Source organism: Drosophila takahashii, chromosome 2R, assembly GCF_030179915.1.
Source record: "Drosophila takahashii strain IR98-3 E-12201 chromosome 2R, DtakHiC1v2, whole genome shotgun sequence".
NCBI lineage: Eukaryota > Metazoa > Arthropoda > Insecta > Diptera > Drosophilidae > Drosophila > Drosophila takahashii.
Genome location: NC_091679.1, coordinates 25,651,114 through 25,665,103, shown reverse-complemented (window position 1 = coordinate 25,665,103; position 13,990 = coordinate 25,651,114). Strand labels below are relative to the sequence as shown.

Genomic DNA, 13,990 nt, shown 5'->3' with positions numbered 1-13,990 from the left:
TATTTACAATCAAATTTTATTTTTGTGAAATGAAAACTACAAATTGTATAAATTAAAATGTAACATATTTTACAACTAAAAGAGGATTATTATACTTTTTAATTGAATAATTTTACTTTAGGAAATTTAATATTTTCTTGGTTATTTTTGTTTTAAAGATTCCCTCTTCAGACATCCCAATTAATTCGAAACCCAAAAATAGAAGCTAATCGAGTTTTTCTTAAAAACTGAATCCTCTCTAAGTCGAAGTTCATTGTCCCCACGAACTGAATACACTACCAAAGGACGAAAAAAGGATACGCGGCAGGGAAGAAATCAAAGAGGTCAAGCGCTGGGAGCAGTCAAACGTGAAATTTATTTTGAGCTGCCGGGCGGTCCGACGAAGTGGGCCATTTGGGAGATGTTCTTGGGCGACTGTAACAAATACACACAATTTATTTACGGAACGCAACCCACTTACATATGCATATGGTAACAGGAGAACAAAAAAAGGGGATCGGATCGGATCTTTCGGCTCAGCTTGGAACTTTTTTTCTTTTTGGATATGCGTACAAATTGCGGTTTATTGAAGCGTAAGGCACAAAAAGCCGAAAATGTAAATTTGCCGCCGCTCTCTTTTGTTATTCATTTTAATGCTGTGCGAAGAAGTATGAATTTAATTTGAAGTCATACACACAGGTCAAAGGCGAAAAATCAATGCAGACGCAACTAGAGTGCCTTCTCTTACCAGCCCAATCGCTCTATCTCTTTCAGCCGGACGGAGGTGCGGCAACAGATACGAAACTTAATCGACTGCGTCTACGGCTCGGCAGATTCTCCACGGCCAAGACCAAGGGCGGAAGTGCCGGGGGCGTCTCGGGGCCCGGATCCGGGGGCAGGGCCCTGTGCCTCGTCGACGGGAACTCAACGAACACGGTCAACACCGTTGAGGACACCGAGTTCAGCAGCTCGAATGTGGACACCAAAAGTCGAGCCGGCGTCGAGGTAAGTTCACAAAACAATCACTTTAAATTAAAATTGGAATCATATTATATACAGAAAAAACATTGACAAAAGATCAGATTATTTGTGCTAGTCAATTTTATATTTTTTAAAGATCAAGTTATTCATATCATTTTGATATGATTAAAGATTATGTTTATCTTATTTTACATTATTTGTTCAAAAAATACTACATTTGGTATTTTATATAATAGGATACGATATCAAGTTGATAAGTTTGTATAATAAATAATAAATAATATCGGCTTTGTATTGATATTAAATAAGGTAGAATTGTCCCTATTTCATATCGAACTTTTTTCCTGTCTATGTATAATGTATACAAAAATATTTTTAAATTTCTGGAAACATCATTTCCATAACAGAAAAATATTCACGCTGTTTTTAGTAAACCGTAATCATTATAAGTGATATAATAAAAATCAATATTTAATGATTATTTATTGATTTTTATACATTGTACTCCATTTTAATAATTACTTGTTGAGTTTTTTTCAATCGCTCAAAGAATAATTATTATTTTTGTAAGCGAAAAAAATATCGATCAAAAAATAATGATTATTTTTTGAGCGTTATTTTTTCGCTCAAAATATCGCTCTTCCATATATATAAAAAATTATTTTTTAACCTTTTTTTTCAAATCTATAAATGAGGTTTTTTGGGGTCGTCGAGGCTCACTTTATAATGCTGCGAAAACATTTTTTCAAAGAAACTTCTGAGAAAGAAGACATCGCACTTTGAGCGATATTTTGAGCGAAAAAATAACGCTCAAAAAATAATCATTATTTTTGGATCGATATTTTTTTGCTCACAATAATAATAATTATTCTTTGAGCGATGGAAAAAAACTCAACAAATAATTATTAAAATGGAGTAAAATGCATAAACATCAAGAAGTAAAAAATCATTGCGGATATGGATAGAGCACACAAATAGTAGCCGATTGGTATATTTCGTTTGTTTATACGGCTTTTCCAAGTGGATGATTTTTTTGCTTGAAAAATACATCGATAACCATTATTTACGGTCCCTGGTTTTTACATTACTTAAAAAGAATTAATGATTCTTATTAAATTTTCTGTAAAGAAAAATATTAAAAAATATATTTATTTACATATTATAAAATACAAAAATTTTTTGGTTTAACTTAAAGAAACAATTTTTTGCGATGAGCAGCTAAAAAATGTTTCCACGTGAATCAGAGAAAACAATGCGCATTTTTGGGCTTAAAGCTAAATTTCATAACGCATGACATGTGCCCAACGATCTGGGGCTGTGCTTCCTGTGTCCTGGGCTCCGAATGCACACGCATACTTTAATGAAAGGCACACAGATAGTCCGGGAGATAGGCTGACCAAAAATAAACCCACCAGAGTTCAGCTCATTTCTCGCTTTATTATGCGACTCCAACTACGATGTGCCCTTTGCCCTGCCGTCTTTTACCTTTGGGGGATGGAAATGATTTTTCCTCTTGGCTACCTTTTCACTGGTCTTCCCCATCTTGGGCAGCCAGGCCCAGCCTTTTTTCACTCGGCTAATGTCTCATTAGCCCGGCTGTCGTCGCAGCAATATGCACTTGAGAATTCCTGGGGCAACATTTCCTGATAATGATCCAAGGGGATGCGGGGGTGCGATTAACCTTTTCCTTGTCTTCCAGAGACATATTTCTTGGAGGAAGAATGAATTATATATATTGAGGGAAATTCTGTGCCTTAAATTTTGAGTAAAACTTTCGAGTGAAAAATGATAGTGGTTTTTCTAAAATTAAATAAATAGTTATAAACTTTTCAAAAATAATAATAACAACTTTTCTGGTTGAAGAGTTTAATGGAGTTTTGTACCTCTGCTTTAAACAAATTTTAAGAAACTTTATTCAAAAATGTAAAAAATATTTTATTTTACTTTAAATTACTTTTTAAACATTCTTAAACGTCTTTCAAATATTTCTTATACCACACCAATTAATCATTTAATGGCAATTTGATAATTGCAAATGGAGCTGTTGCCCTGAGTGCTGGGATAAGAAACCCACTCCGAAGGATAAGCCCAAACAATCCAGGCAAATTATCCGCCACTCGACCAAAATGTCAGCGATAAAATGCAGGCAAAGCCTTCGGTTTATTTTGGGGGTCCCAAAGAAAGAGGCAGATGGCCCAAAACCCAAAACCCAAATTTGTATTTAGCCGCATTTTATGTACTTCAATTTTCGTCCAGCGATTTTATGGCTAAAAAATAATCCAAGCGGGGCCACACATTCAATAATAACACGCATTAAAGCCAAGGGGCGAAAGCAAGCCATAAAAGAGCAGAGCCGAAATAAATTGCTCGAACGTTTTGTTTGCATTGCTACAAGCCGGGCCAATACCTTTGCACTGGTCGAAGCGAAACGAGGTGGCGAAGTCAAGGCGACTGGCCAGAGGTCAGAGGGCGAGGGTATGAAATCGCCAGGTTCGTGCCGGTTAAGTAATAGCAAAGTCAAATATAAGCTGTGACAAGGATACGCCTCCACCTCCTCCGTGGCATGCAAAAAGCGGGACAGAGACAAAAGGCCAGAAAGCGAGAAGGGCAGATTCAAATGAAAATAAGAATGGAATAAATAACAGCGGACGTCGAAGAATGAAATACTCTTTCTAAAAAGACAGTTCCTGAAAAATGGAGGAAGTCCCAGAAATCACTAGGGCTTTCAATGAAGGTGTCTAAAAGTATGCAGCATAAAAATAACGCCGCCTTTTTGCAATAAATCCGTACCACTTCCGGCCTTAAAATATATTGTTGCATACTTTTAGTTGCCGTAGTGATTTTTGTGACACTCTAATTTTCATCCACTTTAACAATCACAACATTATTATTTTGACTTGAAACTTAACTTTAAGTCTTAGTCATACAATTTGTAGTTTTATTTATAAATTAAAGATCATAAATAAGTTATTCACCTCCACTTTTAGTTTTTGTTACAAAGTTCTGGTAAAAGTGCAAATGCCCAATGAAGAGGATGAAAACAAAATAGCAACAGGAGCCAAAATTCAGTTGTAGGAAGGGGAGTTGGAGGTTGGCTTTTGGGGCCTTTGGCTCCTTGACCCGTGGATTTCGATTGCGATTCCCATTCTGATTCTGGGCCGCCTAACAAGGCACTCAATACGCTTGAGTAATTGAGGAAAATATGTTGATGGCTTATGGCTAACAGCTTTCGTTTCCATTCGCTTGGCCAACATAACTCCCGTTTCTTCCTCTTTTTACCAGCCTCTTCCACCCACCCACTCACCCAATCTTGGACCTGAGATTAAATATTTACTTGGGAATGGCTTCCACACACCTCTCTCTTTTGGTCTCCTTCCTCTTGGGCAAATAAGTGGACGGCCAAATAAATAAACAAACACACTTTTGCACGCACGGCCCAAAGCAAATATATAAATTTATTATAGTTGTGTGTGCGTTAAATATGACCGAAAAAATCCACAGAAAAGTCTGGCGAAATAAAAGAGAAACTGGCAAAAATGGACATTTAATATCCAGCTGCATAATTACTGAATTGGTCGAAAACTATGATGAAAATTAAAACTTTCGATCCACGCTTCAATGGATGTCCTTCACCGCAGGTGCAAAATTGCAAAGCCCTCGGTATCCCGAAGTGCATCTCCTCTTTCTCATTTCCCCCATGCTATTCCATTGTTCACCATTGTTCGGTATCTGTAAATTAAACTACGCTCTTTGCTTTGCCTTGGCAATTGGACTCTTTGTTGCTGATTTGTCTTTGGCTTCGCTCCGGCTTGATTTGTTCTGGCTTTGATTTGATTTTTGCCTTGATGCCTTGCAACATATTAAAAATGCTGCAGGAGCCGATCGAACGGCTCGCTGGTATTGGCACAAACAAGTACAGTGCCCATGACAATGTCCCCACACAATTGCACATTAGGGTGGACCTCGATTTAAATGCATAAACATCGATAAAACTTTGTGTTATTTAAATCCCATCCCAAATTTGGAATTTATAAAAGAGAAACAACGTTAATTTTAATTTTAAACATTATTTAATAAAAAAGAAAACGTTATGTTATAAAAATGTTACATATTCTGACATCACTATATTTTATAGAAAAAACTATATTTTCGAAAATCGGAAAACTGTAAGAATTAAATGCTTTAATCTTAGTAAAATGGTCCACCCTAATATAAACACATATGTGCTTTTGTGATTCCATTCTGCTGCTTTGTGTTTATTCACAATTGTCCAATGGCCATTGAATTCGATGTGAACTAAGCTGATGTCCAGCGTTTTATCCCATATTGTTCCATTGTTCCCGGAACAGCAGTTTATACTTTTTTGAATTTGAATGTCTTCCCCGACACACAAATTACATACTCACCACAATATGTTTCACAATTTATGGCGGCATCACAGTCATAAAATTTGGTCAGGACATTAATTGAACCTTGGCTTACTTTCGACCACAATGGAGATGGCAGAAAAATAATAGCACAAAGTTTCCTCATTTGATGTTGAAAAGATTGGGTATCAAAAAAATAATAGGTGAGGTAAAATATCTTAAGCCCAGCTTTTTTATATTTTTTAAAACAGACATGACCAATTTGTTCTTTAAATTGTTTATATAATAGCCGTATATTATACACCAAATATTTCCGGTACGCAAACTCTATTGAAAAATAAAAAAAAATATAACGATCACTAACTGTCGAAACTATCGCGATATTCAATTTCGCCCTCACATCCCCAAATATTATCTTTATCGTCAGCAAAAGGTGCCAGCTGCGCGGTAGACACAATTTATCACACGTAAAGTTCATTTTAGCACTTTGCGGCCACTTCCGCCCGACGCACACCTACGGCCGGCCTCAAATTACAGGTGATTATGGGAATTTTAGTGCTAGACAAGCCGTTAGCAGGACCGGCTCCTCAAATATGTACGTTACATCCGGCAAATTGCCTAGCAGCCCTTTCGAGTGGCTGAGGTCTGATAAAAAAACGGGGAAGGAAACGGGGCCCTTTGCCCCAAAATGGGCAACGAGCTTAACGAAAGTAAATATATACTCTCTGATTTTATTCATTTACCGAAATTTATGGCCCCAATGCCATGAAATTTGATGAGCAGTAAATAAATTTATGAATGCAATGCGGGTACTGATTTAAAATGCTAATTTGGCCCATGAAAATGGTATCCGCGGGTCAAAAACTGGTGAACTGTGTATAAAAGCTGGCTAAATAATTCTTCTGTGATCTGAAATAGGTTCTTTGAATGTGTAAAATAAACCATTATAAAGAAATTCATATATCCAAATTATATTAATAAGAAACCTTATTATAATCACTTTATTTTAACATATAATATTTATATATTTTTATAATTAATAAGTATTTCATTTACTTTTTACAAAAAAATATATTTTTTTAATTGTGAGCCTAAACTTAAATAATTTTTTCATTTATTAAGCTAACAATAACACAGGCCGACAAAATGTGACATGGGTCGATGTCCAGGCCTGCCACCATTTTATTTCGATAAATTAGGCTTTTCTGAGCATAAGTTGCCACTACGCCTATAGTCCATCAGCTCTGGTATTTGCGGTATCTTTAATTTAAGAAAATCACAAAATTTATTCGGCTTTTGGGATATACCTTCAAGAGTGGTCAAACAATTTTGGTAATCTTTTCCGAATTAAATAGTTACATGTCCCTTTTATACGGTCGTTTTGGAAAATTCAATCTAACTCAACCACAAGAGGAGGTGGGCGCATTCAAAATTTTAAAGTCACAGCAAAGTTTAAAAATCTTCATTTGTGAACAGCGTTTAAAAATTAAATAAAAATGTTTTCTTCTACAATACATTTTTGATCCAAAGACACCTTATGTCCTTAATTTTTAGGACACCCATCAGGTTTTTGTGAATTGTTTTGGAATTTTTAAAATTGTTTTTCTTACTTTCTTCACAGTGACAATTCACAAACAGTGCCCAAACCTGTCACTATTTTACGTAACGCATAACTATTTTTGAGCACAAGTTACCCTTGCTTTAAAAATATTTATACATGGGCGTAAGTTAAAAGCTGGAGGGGGATTACACTTCAGGCATTTCTGCCCCCAAAGATTAGTAGGCTACGCTCATGTGCTTATATTCAAAGCAAAACTACTTAGATCGTTTAGAAATATGTTATTTAAAATTGTGACAGGTTTGGCCACTGTTTGTAAATCGTCACTGTGAAGGAAGGAAGAAAAACAATTTTAAAAATTCCAAAATAATTCACAAAAACCTGATGAGTGTCCTAAAAATTAAGGACATAAGGTGTCTTTAGATTAAAAATGCATTGTAGAAGAAAATATTTTTATTTAATTTTTAAACGCTGTTCACAAATGAAGATTTTTAAACTTTGCTGTGACTTTAAAATTTTGAATGCGCCCACCTCCTCTTGTGGTTGAGTTAGATTGAATTTTCCAAAACGACCGTATAAAAGGGACATGTAACTATTTAATTCGGAAAAGATTACCAAAATTGGTTGACCACTCTTGAAGATATATCCCAAAAGCCGAAGAAATGTTGTGATTTTCTTAAATGAAAGATACCGCAAATACCAGAGCAGATGGACTATAGGCGTAGTGGCAACTTATGCTTAGAAAAGCCTAATTTATCGAAATAAAATGGTGGCAGGCCTGGACACCGACCCATGTCACATTTTGTCGGCCTGTGTAATTAGCCATTATTTAAGGATTTTAAATACAAGTCAGAAAATAAGAGGTATTTTTTAACACAAGAGTAAATGATAGAAATTATTTTAAAATTTTGAATAAAACGTAGAAAATAAGTCTTAAATCTATGAAGGTCCCAAGGAAGGAGTAATGGCGTAAAACCATCTTGAACTAAAAATAAAAGTTAATTAACTTGCACTTGAACTAAACCCAGTCAACCGAACTTCCATTGCAGGCGCACAGCACGTCTGGCAGCCAGATTGCCACCGTGTCGCACCTGGTTGCCCTTGCCAAGCAGCAGGGCAAGTCCGCAGCCAAGTCGTCGTCCGCTGTCAACGGGGCGGCCGCATCGGGAAAGTGCGAGGATGGGCAGAAACCGGAACGGCAGGAGGAGCAGGACGAGCATGAGGATCGGGAGGAGCAAGAGGAGGACCAGGAGCACGATGGCCCACAGCCCGCAACCGCAACATCAGCAACGTCGGCGGCAGAAACCGAGGAACAGTGCAAGGCCAACGGGGTGGAGGTCCTGGAGGATCCGCAGTTGCAACAGCAGCTCGAACAAGTGCAGCAGCTGCAGAAATCAACAAAATCCGGTGGTGGTGGAGGCGGTGCCAGCACGTCGAATGCCACCACAATTACATCGATATCGGCGCTATCGCCACAAACGCCGACTTCACAGGGTATCACCGCCGCCGCTGGACCGATGACGGCCAAAACCAGCATGCTGACGAGCTGCAACCAGTCGCATCCGCTATGCGGCTCCGCCGGTAACGAATCCCCATCGGCGACGACCCCAGAGCCACGCCCCCGTCAGCAGCCGCCCCCGCAACAGCAGCAGCAGCAGCAGTCGCAACTCTCCAGCATCGCCAATCCCATGCAGAAGGTGAACAAGCGGAAGGAGACGCTGGAGGCCAAGAGGGAGCGGAAGGCGGCCAAGACGCTGGCCATCATTACCGGCGCCTTCGTCGTCTGCTGGCTGCCCTTCTTCGTCATGGCCCTGACCATGCCCCTTTGCGCCGCCTGTCAGATCAGCGACAGCGTGGCCTCGCTCTTCCTCTGGCTGGGCTACTTCAACTCCACCCTCAATCCGGTGAGTTGAATAATAAATGGCCAAGATGCAGAGCAAATTCTGTGGGGGGTTGTGAAAGTGGGCATACATATTTATGGAAATTATAAAAGGGTTTTACTTAACAATTTTCCAGTTGTTTCTTAAGAAAAGTAATGCTAACTGTATTAAATTCATTTGAAATTTGAGTATTTATGGAGTATTTCTAAACTAAGAGGCCTTTAAATTAATCGAAATAACTATCTACATTAAAAATAAAAATTTAAAATAGTATGGAAATAAAATGGGTATTTATTTGGATCTATGTCATACTCAATTAAATCAAATAAAAACACCTCTTAACGAGGTAAAAAACTAGTGACGATCGCACCTTCAACGTACAAAAGTTCTGATATCAACTTTTGTGACGAAAAATAATTTTAGATGCGACTAAATAAGTACGCTACCTAAAATTTACTCGTTCGGCCCGCTTTAGCAAATATTTAATATCTACACGAATGTTTTTCTGTTTTAGCGTGCCGAATGAATAAATTTTAGGTAGCGTACTTATTTAGTCGCATCTAAAATTATTTTTCGTCACAAAAGTTGATATCAGAACTTTTGTACGTTGAAGGTGCGATCGTCACTAGTTTTTTACCTCGTTAAGAGGTGTTTTTATTTGATATCAGAAGTTTTTGTTTGTTTACTTTTGCTCTCATAGGTGCTAATATAAACATTTAAATTTAAATTGGTCATAAATCATAATTCTTAAACTATTGTATTTTAACGAATTAAGTTAAAAAGGCGTTGAAGTATTTCAAAATACCTTTTAAACGAGGTATAGCACATGTCTGTACCTTTGGTAGTGTAGAACTTAAAAACTAACGAAATTTAGCCATTTTTAGCTATTTTCCCGCTAAAGTAGCGGCTTTTTCCAAAAGTCGTAGAACAAAAGATTCCTATATGGAACTCTTAAGTGCAAATTTACTGATTCCATGACCCTAAAATACAGTTCGGATACCCTCCCACAAAATTCAATACTCAGGGAGCGTTAATTGTTCGAGCTGGCAAAAGTGGCTATTTTCGTATAAAAATAACTTTTAAACGTGACTTTTTACAGTAATGTGTTATATACCAAAATTTAAGGAATCTCAAGGGCTATACAGTTTAAGGTTTTAAAGAAAATCGTTAGAGCCGTTTTTGAGAAAAATAAAAAAAAGCTAAAAAAAAAGTTTTAAAAAATTGTCTTTTGTTCATATTTTTTTAATTATTACATTTACACAAATTGCATATAGAAGGCGTTTATAGCATTTAAAAATACCTTTCAAACGAGATGCAGCACAAGTCTGTAGCTTTAGTAGTATAGAAGTTACGGCTTTCCGATTTTTAGCTATTTATAGCTGTTTTCCCGCTAAACTAGCGAGTTTTTCCAAAAGTGGTAGAACAAAAGTTTTTTATATCGATGTGATGAACGTCATATAAAATTTTCAAAACTTAAAAAACATGTTTTGGACAAGTGGACAAGTGGACAAGTGGACAAGTGGACAAGTGGACAAGTGGACAAGTGGACAAACTGACAAACAGAAATTAATTTTCATTTTGGGAAGAAGAAGAAAATCTTATTTTGGCTATAACTTTTGAACGGAGCGTCGGATTTTGACAAATGACCCCTCATTCGACGGGTATTTTTAAAAGGAATACAACTAAAACATTGCGAGGGGGCATTTATCCCCACCGGCCCCAACAGCTCCAAATTTCGAAATTTTCACTTTTTCACTTTCACCGCTCTCTCTCCCAAGCCAATTGATTTTCTTAAAGTCTTGGTATGCAATCCTTTAAGTTTTTGCAATACCTTTCGATTGGTGTATTACTCATTACGATCGGACTATCACAGCAGATTTTCAATTTTGCGGCTATATAATAGTAGTCGCCTTCGCACACTCTCCTGGTGCGCTTCGTCACTACATGGACTGCCGTCCATAGTGATTTAACACAGCCTCTTTTGTATTTGGTGATGAAAACATTATAGTAATTCTGATTAGAAGAAAAAATTTAAAATATTATTCAAATAAAATAGGTATTGTTTTGGATTATATTGTATCCATTTCATACCTAATTAAATTCAGCACTGACCAAAAATAGTAAATCTTGGGAGTCCAGCAACTTCATATTCAGTCCAGTCAATAAAATTGCCTTCAACATTCTACCGCATTCTGCTCTCCCTTTGAATTTTGATTGAAATCATTCCCTCTTGCAGGTCATCTACACCATCTTCAGTCCGGAGTTCCGACAGGCTTTCAAGCGTATCCTCTTCGGCGGCCACCGACCAGTCCACTACCGCAGCGGGAAGCTATAGATAGTGCATGCGAAGAGGCGAAGGTGAGGAATCCTTGCTGTAACCAATACCCAGCAATATGGCTACACTTGAAGAAAAATGCAATGCAAACTATTTACTTTAAATCATCGAAGGGCCTTAGAATATTTCCTGAAAACATCCCTTACCAAAAATCAAGTATAGAATATATATTTTGTTTTAACTAGCAACATTTATAAAGCCAACAATGAAAATGTTATTTGAAACAGTTTTATGAGAAATTTCTAATCTCTGATGTTTTGGATTTTTTCTTATACAACAGAATTGTCACAATTTTTAACGGAAAATCCTGTTTAATCCGCAAAGCTAAAAAACAAACATTTTTACGGTGATATAAGAGTATTAATTTCTCTCTGAACCCACCAGTTATGGTTATTGTGTTAGTCAATTTGGCCGGCGGCAATTGGAAACCTTTCGAATCGATTCGACGCACACGCAATTGCATTCCCTTTATGTTATTGTCTCTGGCTGGCAAGTTTCAATTTTCAATGCTCGAGACCTGACCCAAAATTGATATTGCCTGGACTGTTGAGTGGAGAGGAGGGAGGTCACGGCTGCAACTGCTGAAGGAGTTTCGTGGGGGCTTTAAAGAGAGACAAGAACTTTGGGCCGACAGCGAAACTTTTATCAGACCTTTATCGGGACCTGTCATCTGCATGCCACGATGTTGGTCAATGCATTAGAATTATGCCACAACCCTCGCTAAAGACCCAAACCCAAATCCGAATCGGGAAATGGGGCTTTATCTACAAAGAAGGGCGGGCACAAGTTTTGAATAGTTACCATTTGCATTGCTGAAGGAAAAGCCATCTGCGTGTGGCAGCAGCTAAATCTTTGCCATTCATTCATTTTCATTCCCATTTCCAAAGGCAACATGAAAGTTAAATTAAGTAACATTAATTTGCAGAGATTCAGCTTAGCCTGGCGATGAACTTTTACGTGAATGCAAAAAGTTTTTAGCCCCCCCGGAGCAATTCACACACTTTACTAATGAATCTTGCACTATTTTCACAGACGCTTCTGCTAAACCGACGGGCGGATGTTGATCTAACCTCTTCGGCTATAACCAGGCGAGGATTAACGCATCTTGTATACCAAAGACGATGAGAAGGATGAGCTACGAAGGACGAAAAACGAAGGTCGAAGGAGCAGTCACATAACCATTAGTCATTAAATGTGTAAATAGCGGATTGAATTGATGTTAACACCCATGCAAATATATTATGTTAGTTATAGCTAAATTTATAGAGTGGAGACTGTTTTTAGAAGCAAGAAGTTGAGGGAATGAAGTGAAGTTAAGAGAGAGATGCCACCAAGGAAATACAAAAGTATCTAATCAAAATAACTAGATATAAGCCACTACCGCATAATTGACATATAGAGCAATCTACTACCAACTTTTTATGTGTTTTCCAACTTAACGTGAATTGTATAACCCATAACTATGTTAGGTGTTAGACTCTATCTCTCGTCTCTGCTTCAAGAAAGGGATTAGGATTGGGATATTGACTAAGGATTGGGAAATGGGAACCAAGGCATTGGAATCGTTATAACTGAAGCGAGTACTCGATTATGTATAGCCCAGCTAGAGACATTTAATAGGCATCTTAGACCTAAGTACATTTGTTGAGCATCGTACTAAACTGTAATATTGATATAGGATCTATAACTTATCGAACCGGTGGAAGCCAGTTTAAATTAAATTTAAACGTATTGTTAAAGCCACATTAAGGTAAATTAAATTACATATAAAACTGTTGTACTATTACATATGTGTTAGTTCGGTAATTGTGTGTCGCGGATTTCTTTGAATAAGCTGGCATATTACGTATCTCATAAGCAAACAGTTCGAATGACGTGTAATATTTGAGAGCAAACTACTTTCGGGAAAAATGGGTAAAACGTAATTAGCTAAACCAAAAATAAAACACGTTAGAAAATAAATTGCATACTGATGCATAATAGTTAAGATTAAGCGAAGGATATCAAGATGTTTAACCTTCATTAAACTACCAAGCGAACTATTCGAAAACCAAAATCAAAAACTCTACGAAAACTCTAAGCCGACGTCATTACTTAGTGATTAAGTGTTTGCAGATCTGTCTATCTTTAACTACCAAATACCAATAGAAATAAAGCAAGTCCCACCTGGCCCTATACCTCGCAATAATTCGAACAAACACCCACACAATTTTCTAGCTAAAATTTGCCAAAGGCGATTGCTTCTGTTTGTTTCAATTTAGTTCTTTGTTTTCGGTTCATACAAATTGGCGCGCATTTTCAAAAGAATTATTGCCGGGTATGAGGGCCAACTTTCTGGGATATTTGCAAAACAAACAGCATAAGTTAAACTAATGAGATTACTATAAAATTCATTGGCTGCAATTTAAATAAAAATTCAACTTTCATGCAAAAAAAAAAGATCAATGTTTGATTTTGTTGGGGTCGGAAAATAAAAGGTTAAATTAGTTAAATAAATATCACTGTTCTGAATACACACTTATTATTTAACTTTTAAACTACGAAAGAAATTGGTTTTTAATTTGGCTTTAAGAAAAAAAATGTCTTTTTAATGTTTATCATATTCAGATTTATCGGAACATATGTATAACTTTTAAGCGTTTTGGTTTTAATACATTTTTTTGTTAATTATATTCATTCAAAATTTAAAATGCGCGGTTTATATAGGGTGTTGCCAGCTCAAATTTTATTTTGAACTTCACAATCGGCAGCACAGTGCTATCAACTTTCTATCGTTACCTATCGATAGTTGACCGCCAAACATAATTATTTTTAAGCCGTTTACTTAAAAAAGCAATTTGGGAATATTAAATCCTGTGAACCTATTAGCAAATGTCATAAGGCATAAATA

The 13,990-nt window shown here is 36.9% G+C and overlaps 1 protein-coding gene across 2 annotated transcripts in view; it reads left to right on the top strand.

Annotated features, from left to right (window-relative positions):
* 5-HT1A (5-hydroxytryptamine (serotonin) receptor 1A) overlaps positions 1 to 12,260 on the top strand; it is a 74,093-nt gene extending 61,833 nt beyond the window's left edge. For both annotated transcript variants that reach the window (XM_070213095.1, XM_017158955.3), the window contains 4 exons: positions 754 to 984; positions 7,935 to 8,789; positions 11,002 to 11,123; positions 12,133 to 12,260. In XM_070213095.1, the coding sequence (XP_070069196.1) occupies positions 754 to 984; positions 7,935 to 8,789; positions 11,002 to 11,100 (1,185 nt within the window). In that variant the 3' untranslated portion in view covers positions 11,101 to 11,123; positions 12,133 to 12,260. The remainder of the gene's footprint in view (positions 1 to 753; positions 985 to 7,934; positions 8,790 to 11,001; positions 11,124 to 12,132) is intronic.
* Positions 12,261 to 13,990: the final 1,730 nt, after the last annotated feature.